This window comes from Mixophyes fleayi, chromosome 4, assembly GCF_038048845.1.
Source record: "Mixophyes fleayi isolate aMixFle1 chromosome 4, aMixFle1.hap1, whole genome shotgun sequence".
Classification (NCBI taxonomy): domain Eukaryota; kingdom Metazoa; phylum Chordata; class Amphibia; order Anura; family Limnodynastidae; genus Mixophyes; species Mixophyes fleayi.
This window is the reverse complement of record NC_134405.1, coordinates 319,784,873-319,806,121: the sequence shown is the minus strand read 5'-3', so window position 1 is coordinate 319,806,121 and position 21,249 is coordinate 319,784,873. Positions and strand designations below refer to the sequence as shown.

The 21,249-nt window shown below is 40.9% G+C and overlaps 1 protein-coding gene across 2 annotated transcripts in view; it reads right to left on the bottom strand.

Annotated features, from left to right (window-relative positions):
* Positions 1-21,249, bottom strand: part of POLR3B (RNA polymerase III subunit B) — a 94,590-nt gene that overhangs the window by 64,798 nt on the left and 8,543 nt on the right. Inside the window, exons 5-12 of one of the 2 annotated variants that reach the window (XM_075210182.1) lie at positions 20,811-20,886; positions 20,417-20,517; positions 18,951-19,042; positions 18,092-18,188; positions 14,169-14,277; positions 3,116-3,238; positions 1,164-1,283; positions 21-155 (exon numbers count right to left, since the gene is read on the bottom strand). In XM_075210182.1, coding sequence (XP_075066283.1) covers positions 21-155; positions 1,164-1,283; positions 3,116-3,238; positions 14,169-14,277; positions 18,092-18,188; positions 18,951-19,042; positions 20,417-20,517; positions 20,811-20,886 — 853 coding nt within the window. Of the gene's footprint in view, positions 1-20; positions 156-1,163; positions 1,284-3,115; positions 3,239-14,168; positions 14,278-18,091; positions 18,210-18,950; positions 19,043-20,416; positions 20,518-20,810; positions 20,887-21,249 lie in introns of both variants that reach the window. The other variant, XM_075210181.1, reaches the window with a different exon arrangement.

The window sequence follows — 21,249 nt, the reverse complement described above, 5'->3', positions numbered from 1 at the left end:
GAACTAGTTATACAGCCCACCTGTCCTGCAAGCTCCAATCTCTTGTTGCCATAATAATCTCGATCGTCGACTTTATTTTCTCCTTGAGCCAAGATCACCCTCCGAACCATCACTGCCGTGTAGATACATTTTGCTCTGAAATGGAACTCTTTTACCTATTGGGATAGAGGAAATAAAAATAAAACAAAATAAAAAAAAATAAAAAAACATTTTCTACATTCATGTTTTGTTAAATAACGCCCCCAACATTGACCCATTAACATTTGTGCACCTCCAAGGTTATAGAGATAAGAAAAACCCATAAGCAATTCGCTCTTAGAAAGCTGAGCTGTGTCATGACAAAATAAACAATACGGCCTGGATGATATAAAGACCTGGTCAAGTACAAAGACAGAAGAGAAGTGAATGTAATCAACAGAACTTCCAGAACATTTAAAAAGAATCTAACGTTTAAACAATCAATAGCACTGAAAATGTAGACGTACAAACAGAGATATCCAAAACTCATCCTCATTCATTCTATAACCAGGACGTGTTCTCGTGATTAGAATATTGAGAATCAAATTAGCAAACTAAGTGGGAATTGTTTCCTTTACCTGTTGTGGACACGGAAGGACGAACAGGGTGAATTTCTTAACATACATAAACTACATTGTACTGTGAATGTCTCCACATGGGAGCTGTGCGTCACCTCTATTATAACGCAGGGACTGGCGTCCAGACACTGCAGCCTTTCACTGTATAGGAGCACAGGCCGCACTAAAGCTGTCCAAATAAATGGAGCTTAAATGTGTAGTGCTGGATGTCTGCAATTTCAACACAGGGTGATTCAGTATGTATTACTTTCCACAGTATTATAAGACGAGAGATGTAAACACATGTATTTTAACATTAGATCATTAACTAATTGCAGTCCCCTTACCATCTCCCATTATCACCACTTGCAGCTTGCCCGATCACTGCAGTTCCCCCAACCTCACTCTCCCCACAACTTCCAGACCATTCCTAATTCTGCCGCTCTCTATAGTGCTAGATCTCAGCACATACTCTCTGAAGATCAGAGAGTCGGGTAAGCCTGGCCCAGAGCTTATCAACCTGTCACAGAGATCACACAACAGGAGTATCACGTACAATCCCTTATTCCCGCGAGACATGCAACTTACCGGTACATGAGTAAGGATGGTCGACGCAAGCAGCTCGCGGGCTTCATCCACTCTGGACTTCTTAGGCCCACCTCCCCACATCCGCTGTCTCCTCACTTTATTACCAATATACTTTAAAGCCTGTAATAAAAAATGAGAATAAAAAAAAATTAAAAAGAATTAGTCATTAACCAACATCTCTGTAGACCAGCAGACCATAGGAAGAGATAGCGGTCTTGTAAATAATACTAGTAGAATGACGACATAAATATGTTTATATTAATCTCCCCCATCTGGTTGGACAACTCTGACAGCGACCAATCAGAGCCACTAGCGCACAAAAATGTCGCAAGCTTCCGAATTCCAGCAACAGGAATAATGAACCATTAAAGGAATCCATAACAAATCCGTAATGGTCTGGGTGTTAGACCTCCGCTCTTCTGCTACTTGAGTGAGGAGCAGCTTGACGTACAAATAGTCCCCTAAGAAATATCCACATTGAGATCTTTTTTAACTTACAATGTAGATCTATTCTTACCAAGGAAGGTTAGGCAATTTCCATGTCAGAAATAATGGGGGATAATGAAAACGGGTGCACTGCGCAATATGAATATGTTGAAGAAATATGGTTAAAATGCAACATGATGCAGAATCCGAATTTTGCTATAAAACCTAATAAAAATATTCGATACATGTTGGCCTAGTCCAGGCCAGTGGCTCTCCAGATGTTGTGAAACTACAAGTCCCAGCATACCCTGACAGTTATCGCCTGGCAAAGCATGCTGGGACTTGTAGTTTCAACTGGCCTGGCCTCGTCCTACCCACAAGCTCGTTTATACATGGGCAATAGAAGCTCTGCCCCAAGTCAATCTTACAAACAACCAAATAGAACCCACATAACTAATTTTTCTTTGCTTTAAATTCATAGAAGAATTAGAGGAAACCAAAGTTACAAAAAATAAACCGTGGTCCGTTAATCTAGCTTTCCAGCAACTATGCTGTATGGGGAGGATGCTCACATGTTGTATAATAAGGTTTAAAGAGAACCTGTCAGTAAATTCTAAACATTGTATATGCTTACTATGAAGGCTTTTTATTGCTTTCTACGACGTGTGTTATGTACTATCTAAGAAGCAAAAAACAACCCCCCCACCCCCAAAAAAAAACCCCAACAACAGTCAAACAAAAACCAAAACAGGGGTTCCTCTGTCATCCACTGACACAGAAGGGGCAATTAAAAGGGCACACTCTCCATAATACACTGCCCTCTCCTGTGCAGGCTTCCTTGATATCACACAGCAGTTATAGAGGGAGCCCTTCTAGAAGAATACCATGTGCCGACAGTCATATTCTGCTGACCATCAGAGGACACCGTGGACCCTACCACACCGATCACATTCTCCCTAGAGGGACCCACAGTGAGGTACTAGGGTAACGGAGACTTGAGTCTAATAAAACACCCACATAATTCACACATCTATATACACACTGACGTTAATATACAAACTGTATCTCTCAGCTTAGTTTTTCCCTTATACTACTAGCTGCTGTTGCCTGATCCCTGTACAGTACTGAGGCACAGTGCCAACGCAGCATAAAGGAGGATTTGGATTGTTACAGTAAGTGAAACCACCTGCGCCATGCTGGTTCTAGCCCGTCAACCCGGTCACTTCAAAAGGAGGAAAAAAAATCTCAACAATAAAAACTTTATTTTGTGTTAAGCGCAGCATAAAAGCGTCGTAATTGAGGCTCCCTCTGTCTAGAGTTAGGCTTTGTGCTACGGACGGCATACCTACAAGTATAACAGTTTTTGAAAAAATATGTAAGTATTCATTGTTCTGAAGGGGATTTTCCAAGAGACTAAAGAATGTGGGCGTTTGGCATGATAATGGTCTTTCTCTCCCGAAGTTCTGGTATTTATAATGATCACATAAAAAAAAGAAAAATCACACAAACAACAAAACACAACACACCTGCATCTGGGTGAAAATCTGTGCTTTCTGGCACTCTTCCAAGCTTGGCCCAAAAGCCGCTATCACGTGCTCCTCCGTCCCAATCATTTGTACGATTTCTTGGTCACTTTCCACGCCCATGGCCTGCAGAAGACAAAAAAGCACACATACCATCGGCTTTGTGCTCCCTCTCTGACATTTGCCTATGCTAATGCCCAGCCGTTTGGCAGAATTACTCTCAGGCAGTGATTTGACTTATGTGTAACACCGAGCCATCTGGCAAAGTGGATCGTACAATAGGCCAACCTGAGCGAGCCATTAAAAGTGATTTGATATGAATTTTAGTGTTTCGAGGTTAAACACAATGGCATGAAAACACAATTTGGTAGTAAAATAAACTCCTAGGAATCTGGACGACATCTTTACTCAATTTGTTTGGGAATTTGTTTGTTGTTGAGAAACGTGATTACGCTGTAAAGATCGTTTCAAGTAGACTCAGTTACTCGGGCAGATGTCTACAGACACCTTATTTTATACATATTTATTCATTTGACATGGTGGTATACACAGCAAGCGGCCAGCGTGCTTGGCTGATTTCAACACGTGTTTCAAGGTGAGGGGTCATGTTTTATGCCAAGTCCTCTGCCATCTCCCACCGCTAAAAACAGCAAGTGTTTTAAATTATCCTACTCGACGCTGTAAGACGTACCACTTAAAGCACACAATCCTTTTCACGTCTTGCATGGATAAAAAACACTTACATACCCTAAGTATTACTGGCAATTTTCACCATTTAAAGGGCCAGTTGCGTCAACGTTTGAAACATTGCGACGTACAAATAAAATAGCGACAACATTTAAGGTTTAATATAGAACTTCAAGTTCCAATTCATTTCTGCTTACTGGAGTGCAACTTGGTAGCACATACTATTCTGTACTTAGAAGACAAAAGTATATTTATAAAATTTACATATATGTCAACTGGCACCATTTTTTTTACTATCTACTTAAAAAGATAAAATAGAACATTTGAAAGGGCACAATCACCGAAATTGTGCACAGTGTATATTTATGCTGTATGGAATCAATTTTGATAAATCCTCACAATTTGCGCTGTTTTGTTGCTGTAAGCTTCAGTTATTATCATACGTTCTCACCTCGGCTCAAGGACTTGTCAAGTTTCTCTGCGATGCAAACAGTAAGCAGCCGCATTCTCACTCATTACTCGACATGTTGTTTTACTGCATACTTGCCAACTCTCCCTGAATGTCAGGGAGACTCCCTGAAATAGGGGTGATCTCCCTCACTCCCTGAAGAGTCTGGCATTCTCCCTGATGCTGAGCCAGTACAAGACGTGGTTGGCTTCACCATCTGTGGCATGATGACACAGTTCAGAAATTGTGTCCTATGTCCATGTATTGATGCCTATGGAGGTGGCCATTTTCATGGAGACCAAGATTTAATCAAAGACTGACAGGTAAGACAACATGACTTCAGTAATGGAGACAGAAATGTAAAAGACACTTCAGTCTCTAGAGATTCATTAGCTGCTTTTCTTTAACGCACAGATGCCTACTCTCCCGGAATATCCGAGACTCTCCCACATTTCTGGGAGACCTCCCAGGAGAGCAGGGCAACCTCCCAATTCTCGTCCCCGCAATAGATAAGTGGAGGGGGGGGCGGGGTCTTAATGATGCATATATCGCGTCATCTTAGCCCCACCCCCTGCTGTAATTGGCCAAAATTGTGACAATCAGTTAGGGAGCAGGGCCAAAATGATGCGATTCGTCAAGCCCCGCCCTCGCACGCCCACCTCCCCCAGGATCTCCCTGAAGCCAACGAGAAAAAGTTGGCAAGTGTGTTTTACTGATCACCGCCATTTGTAAAGGAATCTCACCAAATAAAATCACTGCAGTGCTTACTTTAACAGCAGAATACAATGCAAGTCTAAAGAGTTCCGTGACATTCCTGAGAATTCCGAAGCAAGCGTGTGTCTAAACAATGAGTAACGTGCAGCAGAGGGCAGCCGTGCTCATATATGTTTATGGAAGATCAGTGCCGGTGATCTCTTTATAACATGGCACTGAGCGCTCACAAGAGGGCAGCATCAGAAGAAATTATTTTAAGCTGGTATCAAAGTGTAGGAAGCACGTACAGCTATAACACTAAAGCAGGCCTCCTGCTCACCTTACACCGAGGCCTTTCCTGGAGTAGTCTAATATTTTGGGTAGATTTACTAAAGCTTCCAAAATGGAAAAGCGCAGGTGCTGCCCACAGCAACCAAATCAGATTCTAGCTATCATTTTCTAGAACACACTAAATGATTGGTTGCTATGGGCAACACCACCAATTTTCCTTTTTAGAATCTTTAGTAAATTTAGCCCTTAGTATACATAACCCATCAGTGTTTGTCATTTTTCTAGGGTTGCATTCACATGATGAAAAGTGTCATCAACAAAATTAAGATGCAACCGTCAGAACAAATTCCTATCTTGCTGTTAAAACAGTATAAAACTTACCTGTAGTTAATGCCAGCCTATTGGTAAATATTTTGGCAATTTAGTTTTTTTTATATGTATTACAGTAAATGCAAATGGGAAGGTGGAGAAAAGTCCAATAGTCTTTCTAAACAGTCACATTGTATAACGAGTGCCACGATTGCAATTGTCTACTCAGAAACAAACAATCTACTATATAAATGCCTAGTGGTGTGTGTGGAAAAAAAAAACCAAGCTGCAGCGCCACCTGCTGGGCAGAGTTATACACTGATCTATATATTTCTTGAAGGAGAAGTGACAGTTGGGAGTGGTTGGTGGTTGCCGGGGGTGACAGTGGGGAGTTTTTAACACCTTAAGTAGCTTGATGAAGGAAGTGGCGATGAAGATGAAGGATGAGGTGATGGAGAAAAATGATGAGGTGGTGACATGTGGACAAAACCACGTTAAAAAAGGGCGCTTGCGTCGGGAAGTAACGCTCTTCCCCTGAGGAGGCCTGGGCTAGGCCCAAATGCATGACAAGAACCTTTTTAACACCTTAAGTAGCTTGATTTGACTAGAATGCATGAGTATCATGCACAGGTTAACTTGTATATAAATATTGATGCTTGGGTGGTCATTTTAAGATTGTATTTAAAGGACATCTGTCACTGTTACAAGATTTGCAACGTCCGCCCTACTCTTGGAATGGTGGTCCTCTGCCGTATAATGTGAAGTGTAGAACACAGTGTAAATGACACTTGGAGGAATCACAGGTACCATGCAATGTTTTACATGGGTTGTCCAGAACGGTAACCTTTTACTCACACTATACATTTGGCAGCGTAGAAGCAGCATCAGGTAAGTCAGTATAATGCAACGCCACTATTAGTACCAGATTCCCTGACCATTAATGAAAGCACTTTCAGTTATTAAGTACACTCTATTTTACGTGTTATAAATTGTAGTTTAAGTCTTAAATTAAGTCTTAAAATGTGACCACTAATCAAAAAAACAAGCAGCAACACAGACCTATATGCAATTCTATTATGCAATATGTGTCACAAGATTAAATGCAATAATTTGAAGCAGTCACTATCACTATTTACATTGGGTTTATACCATCTGCGTTCAAATTGCCTATACTAATAAATGTTATTTATTAAAAATATCAAAAGGCGCAATTATATAATTCAGCCAGATCTGGTTACTAAAACTTTTACGGAGCAATGGAATCAAACCAAGGTCCCATTTTGCAAGTTAAGATAAAACAAGGTGGGCCTCGATGTTAAAATTCTATTCTATTTTTAGCAACATCTTTGCCCTATATATATATATATATATATAATATATAACATATTTAAAAACAGGTCATCTATATTATATATTGATTACGAGATAGAGATAGAGATAGAGATAGAGATAGTGACAGAGAGAGATAGACTAGGGTCAATTTTGATAGCAGCCAATTAACCTACCAGTATGTTTTTGGAGTGTGGGAGGAAACCGGAGCACCCGGAGGAAACCCACGCAAACACGGGGAGAACATACAAACTCCACACAGATAAGGCCATGGTCGGGAATTGAACTCGTGACCCCAGTGCTGTAAGGCAGAAGTGCTAACCACTAAGCCACCGTGCTGCCCACAATGTTTGGAGTACCACAAGATAGCTAAACTAATATTCCTTTATAGAAATCATTAAGAATAAAAAACATAAATAATGTCGTTCTGTATTCATACTCCTTGTAAATTTAAGTTCAGATTTGTACAGGTGCACTATATCATTTATTTATATAGCGCCCCTAATTCCGCAGCGCTGTACAGAGAACTTATTCACATCAGTCCCTGCCCCATAGGGGCTTACAGTCTAAATTCCCTAACACACACACACACACACACACACACACTAGGGTCAATTTGATAGCAGCCAATTAACTTACCAGTATGTTTTTTGGATTATTGGAGGAAACCAGAGCACCTGGAGGAAACCCATGCAAACGCGGGGAGAACATTCAAACACCACACAGATAAGGCCATAGTTGGGAAACAAACTCATGACCCCAGGGCTGTGAGGCAGAAGTGCTAACCACTAAGCCACTTCAAAAGCAAGTTCATTTGTGAATTCTATTATAAATATAAATACCATTCTCTCTCTGTGAGGTCCTAGAGCAGGATATATACTTCCCAAAACAAAATATTCGAAATGAAGATAAAATAGTATTCCAAATATGTCAGATATACAATTACAGACAGGCACAAATCTGGGGAGGGGAACAACACAAATATAAAGACATTGACCATCTGTCAGAGCTCAGTACGGTCCACTGTACATGAGCAGAAGATGTATGAAACTATAGCCATACTGTTTAGATTGGGCTCTAAAACCTTGGTTGCCGGACGAGGGGGGCGCTTATCAGAGAAACTGCTGTGTGACACTGAACGAGCTAGAGAAGTCCGTGACTATGATGGAAGAAAATGTGGTTAGGGCAGCAAGGTGGCTCAGTGGTTAGCACTTGGGAGTCATGAGTTCAATTCCCGTTCATGGCCTTATCTGTGAGGAGTTTGTATGTTCTCCCTGTGTTTGCGTGGGTTTCCTCCGGGTGCTCCGGTTTCCTCCCACACTCCAAACACATACTAGTAGGTTAATTGGCTGCTATCAAAATTGACCCTAGTCTGTCTGTCTCTCTCTCTCTCTGTATTTTAGGCAATTTAGACTGTAAGCTCCAATGGGGCAGGGACTGATGTGAGCGAGTTCCCTGTACAGCGCTGCGGAATCAATGGCGCTATATAAATAAATGATGATGATGAATGGGTTAACAATCTGCAAAGCATTCCGCAAAAGGGGCATTTGTGGGAGGGCCACAAGGACCCTTGCCTTCAAAAACAGTTTGCAATATGTCACCTAGAAGATACCGCAGAAGTGTGGTACAAAGTCCTGTGCTCGGATGAGACTAAAGTGGGATATTTTGGCCGGAGTGCTTCGAGGTATGTAGGGTGCAAATCAGACACCACACCCCAGCCAGCTAACACCCTGGCTGCATGTTAGCAGAATGCTTTTCAGCAACTGTGCTTATCTATACTGACATTTACATTGGGGTATGAATCTTGTTAGGATCGATGGGAAGGTAAATGGTGAACATTAGAGACAAAACCTCCTACCCTCTGCCAAAAAAACTCAAACTGGGGAGAAAGCACTAGGGCAACACTGGAGGGGCCGACGATGAAGAAAATGAACAACCTACATTGGTCCAGTCAAAGTTTTGAATTTAATCCTATAGAGCAAGTCTGACCAACCTGTAGCTCTCCAGGTGTTGTGAAACTACAATTCCCAGCATGTCTTGACAGCTATCAGCTGTCTATCTAGTAACAATGCATGCTGGGGCTTGTAGTTTCCCAACACCTTTGCCTCACTGGCTCCCTTCTGTGCCTGATTCTGTCCACCCTCCCTTAGGATGTAAGCTTGTATGAGCAGGGCCCTCTTTCCTCCTGTCTCCACACCTGTTCTTCCACTCCGTCTCTACTGTATTTGCCTGCCCGGAGTTTACGAAGTATTGGTATTTTATGTTTAATGTTCTGTACTGTTTTGCCCTGTATGGTCTACTGTTTGTACTGTGTGCGGCGATAATAATAATAATAACAACAACAACACCTGGAGAGCCACAGGTTGGCCTGTGGGAGGCTTTCAAACTTGCTGTTCATCCCCAAATAACCAGATTCAGCATCAGAAAAGGAGAAGAAAAGGGCAGTATGGACACATCACTAAAGACAAAAACACTACTGGCTATAAACGGTGCCAGGGGAGGTGCAATTTGTGGCAATACAACAATCATAATTGATTTATTTTCATTAAACACTTGTTCCTACTATGTAAGCCAATCTCCAGCTTTGTACATATTTTAAAATGAACACAAGATAACAATTCATTGTAATGATTAAAAGAATTAAAGTTAAAATCTGTTGCTACTCTTTGCTACGGCAGCACCAGCAGCTAGCCACTAGGTGTCACTATTGGACCGATTCCTGACACTCTGCTGTAACCTACCCTGTGATTATTTGGAAGGGCGACAGAGCGTCATTTCCGTTCTATAGAACCAAGGCCAAAAGACCTTGTACAACACGCTCATTTAGCAATTTATAGCTCTGCATTTTACTATTCAACAATCCAGCTATGCTCCGATATACTTTACGTGACCCAATGTGGGCTTACAGAAGGCGCACAAAGAGCTTAACCACCTTCATCAGATCTTATTCTTTTATAGCATGTCTGTCCATGGCTTGTTTTAACTGTACATTTAAAAAGTGTAAAAGAAGTGAGTTGTAGTGTATTATATCTGTTAAATAGCACCACACCTATACAAAATGTGCACTCCATGAGATAACATGGTTATTTACCCCATATCTTAGTCCTACAAAACAAACTGTTTAAAAGTGTGTGCGTGGGGGAGGGGGGGGGGAATCAGTATTTAAAAACCTCCTATAAAGGAGGTGAATACCAGATTCTATGATAGTGTGCACAATTAGTCGACACACATTAAATAAAAAAAAAAAAAAAAAAAAAAAAAAAAAAAAAAAAAGGAAGCTCGCCTCCATGACGGGTGCATGGAGAGTGGGCTCCTGCAACCAATTACGGATTAAACTACCCTGCTATTCACCCGCAGCTTAACATCTTATCTGTACCCTTGCCCGACAGTCAGTCTGCCTGGGTCTACTCATGGAAAACTTCCCAATGTGCAAACCTCTCACTGCTGGTAAAAAATGCCAATTGTTCTTACCAGGTTACAAGCCTGTTCCTTGCTCCCAAGCTCTACTGAAACACCCTCTGCCCAGCCACAGAAATTAAAGCAGTTTATTATACATTATTGTCCTGTTTTAAGCATCTGACATGGTAAATATGCTGTTTTTACACAATAAAATATTGTTGAATTAAAAAGAACGCTATATAAAGATATATAGGTAATGTTGCCCTCTAGTGGTGAACAACGGTAAACTCCAGGCAATTTACAACAGCTTCCTTCAATGGTCTACAGCAGTCGAAAGCAACCAGTGGATCTCCAGCTGAAACGGAATATAGAAGTGCCAGAAGAAGCCGCCAGGGCATGCTGGGACTTCCAGTTCTTCAACACACCCAGAGACATGGGTTACCTAAACCTGGTCTTAGTTTTAACATAATTGCGTTAATGCATTTTAAATAATGGCCAAAATGGACATAATACAGTAGTTTGTCCTTGGTTCTCAACAGAACAGAAGTGTTACCAATACAATATATGTTGTCAAGTGCCTACAATATGAGAGCATTAGACAATACACAGGTACTTTTGTTCTCTATATATCCGATTAGGTTTTTTTTGTTTTGTTTTCTTTTAAGAACACTTCTTTGTATTTACTATATAAGCTAATTTTATCACATACTGTATAATTCTAATTTTACAATGTAGGCTAAAGTTTCTGAATGCCAATATTTCTTTGTAAATTTATAACCCCAGCATAGTAGGCTCTGGGTAGGAACCTAAGCCTTATGCAACTGTTCGATTGCTCTCTAATGAATTAATTTGTACTTCACTTATAACAGGAACCTTTCATCATTCAACACATTTAAATGTCTGAAAGTGGATATTTTAACAAAGCTCTATTTCTGTCTCCCACAAACTCTAAATATATTAGTGGAAATGACCCCCGCGCAGTCGCAAGTTGCACTTTATAAACTGCTTGGAGGTACTGGCGGCCTCTCTGGTCTTATAGCAAACCCGCAGGCCTCTTATTTCAGACATACGGCTGCAGCCGTAAAGTGAAAAAGGTGGTGGATTCCGCGCTTCCTATACGTAAATGTAGATAGGCTGCCTATAGGGTGTGTAAAACAAAGGGGTGGGCTTCATCCCTCCATGGTATAAGTTTGAAATAGATAATCCCAAAGGCGCCAGATAATATACTGTAAACACAGATTTATTCTCATTACAGTTGAACAGCATATAAAATCAGTGCACTGATACAATCATTGATATCGTTACACACTTACATACAAATATCCAGTGTTGTAAGGGTACGCTCATATATAAAGGTATAGTCACTGTGCATCTCAATTCATGATACAATAATATACAGACTAAACACAAGCTGCTTGTGGCCAATACTCAAATGATAATTTGTTCATTGAAAGAATGCACAATGTCCCGTTCCAGTTCCTCACAAGGTGTACAGCTGTAGCAATATGACACATATATCCATATGGATCAAGCCCTCCGGGGATAATGAGGTGGCGAATCACTTATTTGCAATCCATAGTAGTTGATTGCCGCCAGACCCGAGCGGTGTATGTGAGAATAGGTGCCCCGTTCTTACTCATACATCTATGAGCTGTCTTGAATAAAATAATCACTCTAATAGTGAGGACAGAGTACAAGACCGATGGCCTCTTATTGTCAAAAAGCAGTCTGGTAATTGGAGGCACAATGGTCTCTCAATAAGGTGTGCCCGAAGGATCGCTTACCCGGTAGTTGATTTTGCACAAAGGTGCCAATCCTTGGCAGTTGTTTCGTGTCTTGGATGACTCTATAATCCAAAGGAATGGACGGGGCCGCGTCGTCTTCTTCGCGCATGCGCACTTCGCAGTGTCGGGTTTCCGTTTGTAGGACCGTTCTCGCGAGCACAGCGGGATAGAAGTTCCGTTTGTTAATGCAATAGTGTCCGTTTCCTACGCGTTTCGCCGAGATACGGCTTCGTCAGGGAAGAATGCATTTGGGGTGTAGAGTCATCCTTTTTATAGAGGCTCCTTATCTTTTGAGTAATCCATGGTGGGTCACTCTGATGGGGAGGTTGGTGTCTTAAAGGGCCAGTCACTTTACATCGGGTGCTGATTGTTTTTGCACACATCAGTTTTTTTCCAGGATGATAACATAGTGAAATTAAAGTGAATAAAAGTTCCAAAGTCCACTCCTACTCCTGTTTCATGAATATTGTTATTGCACCATTATATATAGTTCATATATAGAGATTCCATAATCTACATATCATTTATTCCTTATTTACATAATGGCACCTATTAAGGTTGCCTAGCTGAAATTATAAAGGTAGACGTCCCCAATCCCCAAATTCTATCAAACTTGGGGTCACTGGTCACACCAAGACCAAACATCTCTTCCCCTTTACTTAATTTATTTCCAAGCATAGTCACTCTACATAAGAGTAAAATTTTTTTGAAAACAAGTGTGGATATAATATATGCAGCCGACCAGCCATTAAGAGAGGCAGACTGCATGTAAAGTTGTGCTCTTTGCAGAATCAGCGTGGGGAGAATGTAACAAAGGGACAGAGATATATCTGAAAGACGCTGAATCTTTTCTAATGTTTTACAAGTTTTGTATAACTTTAACCCCCCCAAGTGAGAAAAGCAGCTGAATTTTCCCCAATCACTGGAATCATACAATATATATTACAAAACTCAGTAGAGAACAAATCTGTGCCAACTCCCCAAGATCCCTCCACAACCCCATGGTAAGCAGTGTCCCCCAGACTGGATGAAAGAGAAATATATTTTTTGAGTATGGGGATAATACTACAGTGTAGCTGGATTACATTACTGTATAGTACTCGGACGCTAGACTGCTACAATGAAACTTGCTATGTTTCTGCAATTTAATGGTTTACAAGTGACCTTAAATGTTAGGGTAGTACAACGACGCTGGAGGAACTGTGCCCTCATTTAGTTGGGATGGCCCTGCTACTGAAAGGAGGAGACTTATCCTAAAGTGGCCAAGCCTTTTATGTTCTGTTTGGTGTGAGGACGTCTAAGGTACGGGCACATTGCCTTCTGTGCCCAGAGCCCGCTCCATCCGACTGTGTTCACCAGGTATTGAACGCAACTGGATGGATGTAACCAATGACATTGACTGATCTCTATGGCAAACTCAATGTCACTACAGAATGAGAATTTCTCTTGCACCATGAACGTACCACGTTCTATTCATAGTGCAGAATGTGGTAGCATTTACCATAGGGATCAACGCATCCAGTACAGGCAGTCTCCACCACAGGGGAGCAGGAATATTAGATGTGTGTGTACCACAGCAGATATATTTGAACAGCTTACAAAATGCATATCCATATTAGACCACTCTGTGTTGTATAAGTCTTTTAAAGCTGCATTATTCACCAACAGAAAAGATTTTTAAGGCGCCCCTCCCTAGCCAGAGAATTAGAACAAGTAGCTGCATATTAAAACGACAGGAGAGCGGGAGAACCAGTTACAAGCTGCAATCTCTGGATCGCGGTTTGTGACTGCCCCGCCCCTCCCCCGCCATTTAAAGTTTGCGAACTAAATGGATTTGCTGGTTCTGTAATACAACATTGAACAGCTACATGCAGCCAGGAGCCCAACTAGGGGATGGGTCAGCTTTAAAATTACTTCCATAGTAAGTTTTACAATAAAAAAGGTACTACGTGGCCACTTTAACCATACTAAATAAACTACTGTCAAATCATTCTGGTTTTTCTTCAATGTTTCTCAACACAATCACGTGTAGTCAACAAAATAAATTCATTTTATCCCTATCATAAAAGGCAGCAAAATGGACATATAGTAACATGGCTTACAGCACTGTACTGACCTTGAATATAATGGCAATAGGAATGTCCTCAGACAACGTATTGTGCTTCAGATAGAACCTCCCCTGCTTCATAACCAGGTTGGTTCTGCTCTTCTTTTCGTGGGTAGAGCTGCACAAGACAGACATGACAATATGTTGGATACCAGAAATATTACGGAACAATAGACTATTTCTAAGTTATCAATTGAGAAATGTATAGGAACACATGTCGGCAGTGGTTATATTGTGCAGAAATACTGGAATAAAACCAAACATAACCCATCGACATGGCCTTATCTGTGTGGAGTTTGTATGTTCTCCCTGTGTTTGCGTTGGTTTCCTCCGGGTGCTCCGGTTTCCTCCCACACTCCAGGAACATACTGGTAGGTTAATTGGCTGCTATCAAATTGACCCTAGTCTCTCTCTCTGTCTAAGTGTAAGGGAATTTAGACAGTAAGCCCCAATGGGGCAGGGACTGATGTGAGTGAGTTCTCTGTACAGCGCTGCGGAATTAGTGGTGCTATATAAATAAATGGTAATAATAATAATCGACACCAACTGAACAGTGGTCAAATTAGGTAGTACACATCTATGCTATTCAGCAAAATCAGATCTATTTGTTAAAAAGTATTTTTACAGGTTAATATAACTGGAGAACATTATGCTAGCTTCATTTAGAATAGGAGAAAGGAAATATCGAGGATTTCTAAGGATTGAGGGAATTTCATATAGTTTCTATAGGTCAGGCTCCCAAAAATAAGTGTGTGGACAAGGAGGTGTTGAGATAACTGGTTAAATGCAGCTTTGACACTCTGTCTTCTCGTATGCTCAGTACAATAGATAGATGAACAATATTTTGCATTGGGAACCTAGCTTTTCTGCATATCAGCAATTAACATTATTGGGGGGAATTCAATTAGCTGCGAAGTGTCTCCAGAACGTCTGCGGCGTAAAATTGTCATAAATCTCTGCTCATTTTTCCCCAAGCTCCATAGAGGTGCGAGGAAAAACGAGCAGAGTTTTCTAGCTTAATTTCCGGCGATGTCCGCTCACCCCATCACCGTTAATTGAATTCCCCATTATGAATTTGAACTGCAATGTTCTTTGCTCGATTAACATAGAATTTGATGCACCATTTATAGACTTCAAAATTACAATGTTCCTGCAGTCAGAAATTTTAAATACTTGTTTGCCATTACCAGGAAATACCTTTTAAAACAAAGCAGAGGAGATTTGTGCGCACCATTCTACTGGTGACTTAGCAACCAATCAGAATCAAGCGGTCATTTTCTAATGCAGATTAGAAGATGAAAGTAAAACATCGGATTGGTTGCTATGTGCAAAACACCAATTCTTAAGTTGCGTTTGAGGAGCATCCAGTATGCTTTAGAATTTAATCCCAGTCAGTGACTTGTGATGGACTCCCTAAAAAATCTGGCATCATGTAATCAGGAGAAGCAAAAGGAAAAAAACCCAAGGTACAATGTTTGCTCATCAGAAAAACTTCTATTTCAGAGAGTTATAATTCAGCCCGACCATTTCATAGATCAATACAACCTGAAGATGCAAAAACATTTTTCTACCTGGAGACAGATTTTTGCTTTCACAGGAGAAATTCAGAGTTATTTTTCCAGTTATAGATTTCCAATGGTACAAACACTTGTGATCGGACAGAATTAGATTACATTCTGTGCATTCAAAGAGGCTCCGGGGCCGAAAATGATTAAAATGCACACATCAATCAATCCTCACGGCCGGAATGTATCTCTGGAAACAAAGCGATAAGTGTAGCAACCAACAAACGAAAAATGAAATAAATTGCCATTATGTTCTATTTTCTACCTTCAAATATAGTTTAAAGCGATTCTAACCATATCTTTAATTTGAATTTTGTATTGGTCTAATGTAAATATAAAAAATAAAAAAAGGTATCAATATACATAAATATCCTTCTTATTGGACTTTACCAAGTTTCTTTAAGGGGACTTGAAAGTCTGTCTACAGAGTTCACCATTTACAGTACAGTTCCATTGTTTCCTCCCCCCAAGAATCCCTTCATCTCCTTTAGAAGTCTGCTTGCAATTTAATAAAATGGTGAATAAGCCTCTCACAATATGACCACTTGGGAGTGGGGCCTATTAGCAAGGGGTGCGTGTGACATCACTAGGAGGATTTCAAGGATGAGATGATCCAAAATATGGTAGAGAGCCAGATGGGGCGGCTGTCAGGGGCTGGCTGGGCTGGGGGTCAGGGGGGCTTTTGCTCCCCAGGACAGTCCCATAGTAGGAGACCCAGGGGCAAATGCAGGATTTGTAGAGGGAGGTTTCAACACCACACCACCAGTGGGCGTGACCAGCATGCATGGGGGCGGGGCTATAATTTTAGACAGTGCTTGGCTGCTCTCCAACTCTTCCTATCCCCATAATATACATGGGCAATGCTGTGTGCACTACTGTTAGGGTCACGCAGCTCTCCCCTTTCAAGCAGAGCTGTATGCAGCGGGAGCAGGGTCCAGCCACCTCAATTATACAGTGCCCCAGGCTTGGAGGGGGGTTTACATGCACTAGGAAACACCCCCCCCCTCCCCAGTTTGCTTACGATACCTTGGGCTGGGTCAGCTGCATTTTTATTCCTCCAATATGTTCCCAATAGGCTGCTGAGCAGTCTCGCTCCCCAGAATACAATTTTCCAGCCAGCCCTTGGCAGATGTATAACCATAATAACCTTAGTAGTCACGTTGTGGTAAATGGTGACACACTGTATGATGTTTTCCTTATGGCTTGTACAGACGCGCAGTGAAGGGGATTTAAAAGGATTTCAAAATAGTGATTGATCACTCAGCAGCACTGTGTCTATTTTCACCAGACCCTGAATGTCACTTCTCCGTTATGTCTCCAATGAGCATAGAGGAAGCGTTCATGACAATGATCTGCGGGAAGATGTATAACCGCCCACAAGTACAAACTATACTGCAATGTAAATAAACTGTGTGTGATGTCTGATTTGAATTAGTATATTTACATAGAAGAAAAAATTTAAAACCACAAAGTGTCATAATTTAATGCTACTACAACTTCAAGCAAAACGCCACTGGGTTTACACATCATACTACAAATCAGTCAACCCACATATATAATATAGAATCTAATGTGTTGAATAAAAACACGAAATAACATTTTTACAATCAATGAAAAGATTCTTAAAAAAAAAAAAAGAAACATATAGTGAAGTCTGAAAAAGGCAAAATAAGAAAGACACGGAAGCCCTTTGCTAACCAAAATAAATCATTCAATTAGAAAGTGGGGAAAAACAGATAAATCATCACCATCTATTTATATAGCGCCACTAATTCCGCAGCGCTGTACAGAGAACTCACTCACATCAGTCCCTGCCCCATTGGAGCTTACATTCTAAATTCCCTAATATACACACACACACGGGTTAATTTTGTTAGCAGCCAATTAACCTGCCAGAATGTTTATTAACAAATTATTCTCCAATTATCTGTGTTTAGCCCCTGTTCTATGGATGTTTACAGATGACATGGCGTTTTATCTTAACCACTACACCCAGAGAGGCAGCCATTTTGTGGGCTGAGCCAATATTCATGACAATGCAGGGAATTCATGAACTAGGAGCCAGGGTCATCACTGAGGCATGAGACACTGGAATTGGGCCAGAATAGTGTGCCTCAGCGATGTCACCGCTCCCTAGCTCATGAATTTCCTCCATTCTAATAAATATCGGTTCAGCCCCACAAAATGGCTGCCTCCACCAAGTCTACGCAATGGTTATATTTTATGAAACAAAAAGAACTGAGTGTAAAGATATATAAATATTAAATGAGTTTTAATTTATTTTATTTATTTTTAAAAATCATTGTTCTCCTATAAGTTGGACCGGCTGAACTACTGCAAATTTTTGATGAAGCAAGTCCTCCATACCTAGTCACTGAGGCCCCGACGGCTCCTTTCCTGTCAGCTTCCACAATAATCCTATTTTTGGACAGTTGTTCTTGAATCAGAATGACTTTTTCTTGCCCTTTAACAATAAAGTAACCACCTGAGGAATATGGAAAACAAAGAGAAATAAAAAAATTCAGCATTATTCAATGGTGGTTAGTAATAGTAACTGTCTTTTTACCAAACCAGGTAAACTAAAGTGGAGTTATCAGATTCTCACAATGTATCGGCCAGTGCTGTCCAACTTGCAGAGCGCAGGCTGAACGTGGCCCTCCAAAGATTTTTTTTTTCTTCCCTGTGGCCCCCCACAGCCATATTGGCTGTGGGGGGGGGGGGGGCACAAGCTGTGGTTGTGAGCCTTATTTGGCTCACAACCACGTAGTATGTCTCCTGTTTCATAAAAATACCCCGACAGGGCTATTTTAGGGGACTGGCTTATAGATAAGCCGTCTCATTAAGAAGAACGATATAGTTAATGCAAATAGTGTGCCGAGCGTGATAGGGTCTATCCAATAAAATGAATCCCACACACAAAATACTCAGACGCACTGCTAACTGGAGAGTTAACATCGGAGCATTGGATCCAGATGGCCATCCAAAACGTTGAGGGTCCGCGGTGAGTAAACTAAAATAGGGTGATATTTTTCCTGTGTCAAATTATCAATAGCTGCACAAATTGTGGCCATGTTTTCTAGCGCATGAACCCAATATACATGTTTTCTGCAAAGATCCCAGCACAATTATACAGCAAGTAAGGAAGCCCCACCTGTGCAGTAACAATTAGTCTCGTAAGCAAACCCCACTCACCCTTACAAGCTATATAGAAATGTCCGTGTCTCACCTGGATCCAATGGACACTCATTTAACTTGGCGAACTCGGCCGGAGTCTTCCCCATAAGGACACAATTGGAACTACGCAACATTATGGGCATTCTGCAAGGTAAACAAAATTACATCACGGCTGTAGGAAAAGCAATGAAGCTAGATTTATTATTGCAGCTATACACAGTACTGTACATTCTGCAAAACTTATACCGTGTGTAATCACAGATTATATTACTGTAGATTTATAAGGTGCCACAGCGCCCGACAGTAGGGAAAACAGAGACATACACAAAACAGGGATGTATAAGGTAGACAAAATAAATGCAGACATGAAAACAAGGGGTATGAAGGACCCTGCTCATTAGAGAGCTTACATTGTAAGGGGAAGAGGGTGCAGCTGAAACAAGAGGAGCAAGTGTGGCTCAGAGAGGAGATTGGGATAGTTGTGAGGGTGCATTAGTGTGAATAGTGTTATCGGGAATAAGGTCACCTCTAAAAATAAAAAAAAATAAAAAAAAAAAATATGGGTTTTCAAAGAGCGTCTAAAGATTTGAAAGCTGTGGGAAAGTCTGATTGAGTGTGGTAGGGAATTTCATAAGTGGGGAGCAGCACGAGAGAAGTCTTGTAGGCGGGAGTGAGAGGTGGTTATCAGAGACGAGACAAGGTGAAGGTCAGAGGTAGATCTATGAGGGTGGGAGGGAGAGAATTTTGTTATGAGATTTGAGATGTATGCAGGGGTAGTGTTTCTGAGGGATTTGCAGGTAAGATACAGATATACAAAGAATACAGTGCAAACAAATGACCGGATCAATGAATATCTGCTGTGTATAGGAAAATTGCTCTCCAAAGAAACACGGTTTACAATAAAAAAGTTATATATTTTAAAGGTACGAAGAGGTAGTACAATTTCTCAATATTAGTCATTTAATGTAAACAACATATAAAGTCCCTCACACAATAAGTCTGTGGCCGTTATAAGGTGCCCATACATATTGCAATATCAGCCAGTTTGGGCCCACAGTGGGCACCATGATCAATAATCAGATCATTAATCGGGCATTCACACGTGTGCATTATATTTGTCTGTATTACTATATTCATTAGGCTTAAAATGTGATCTCATGTTCATACATAAAACCGCAAATGATCATTTTAACATTAAATATGTAGAATACATTGAGCTGGAAATAAAATATGCTGCAGTATCTAGCAACCAATCAGATTCTAGCTATCATTTTGTAGAATGTACTAAATAAATGTCAACTAGAATCTGATTGGTTGCTATAGGCATCATCTCCACTTTATGAAACCCACAGTTTAGTAAATATACCACTAGATTTTCTTTTATTAAGAAAAAAGAAAAACAGTATGATACAGGGATCTGTGTACTTTAAGCTGCTCTGTTCAGCAGACAGAACTACAATTTTTAAGTCTTTCACTTCAACATCTTAACGGTATGTATAACATGTACCCACAAATTACCTGCCAATGGGTAAAGCATTGCGGATAATTCTTTGGCTGCCTCTTGTGTATTCAATATCAACCGTGATAGATGCGGAATACGTCATGTCTCGAAGACGACACTAGAGAAGGGAGTGACAGCCAATTACTAAAACTGGCCACAAACACTGTAATATCACAGCCAAAAAGATGTGGTTAGCCTCAAAGGAGCCCAATAACATTGCAATTGAAATCGGACTATTGGGCCACTCAACCCAAGTGGCTAACAGCCAGCTCTCGCTCCACTTGACAACCAGCACGTGCGGACAAGTTGAAAATCAATTCCGTTGACGGCAGGAACGGATTGAATGACCCGTGTGTGGCCAACTTAAAGGTTTCAAAACCTCTCTTACCAACAATGGCAGAGCATCCATACCTCATGCGGAGATACTGGTCGGGTCACATTGAAACTTTCTTCTACATCTGGAACGCCTACATAAATATTTAGGTACCTGGAAAAAAAAAAAAAGAAAAGGAATTATTATATAGCATAGAAATGAGGTTTTGTGTATTTTACGAATCATGAATAAACTGGGGAAAAAATTCATATGGTTCCATATTTTTTATATTTTCACGAATTTCCCTGGAAGTTAGAGGGACATTTTGGATTCTGGGGGGAGAATGATTGCAAACAATATTGTCCGCATCCTGGCCAGAATTCATTAGCTGGGTACCTTACTCTCCCCAATACCAAATTCTGCCGCCTCTGTGGCCACAACATGTGTACTGGCTATGTCTCAGACAAGCTTAAAATCTCTCCTTGGCCTCCCAAGAGCCACAGATTACAACGTCACTCGTGTCAAGGACGTGGGAGT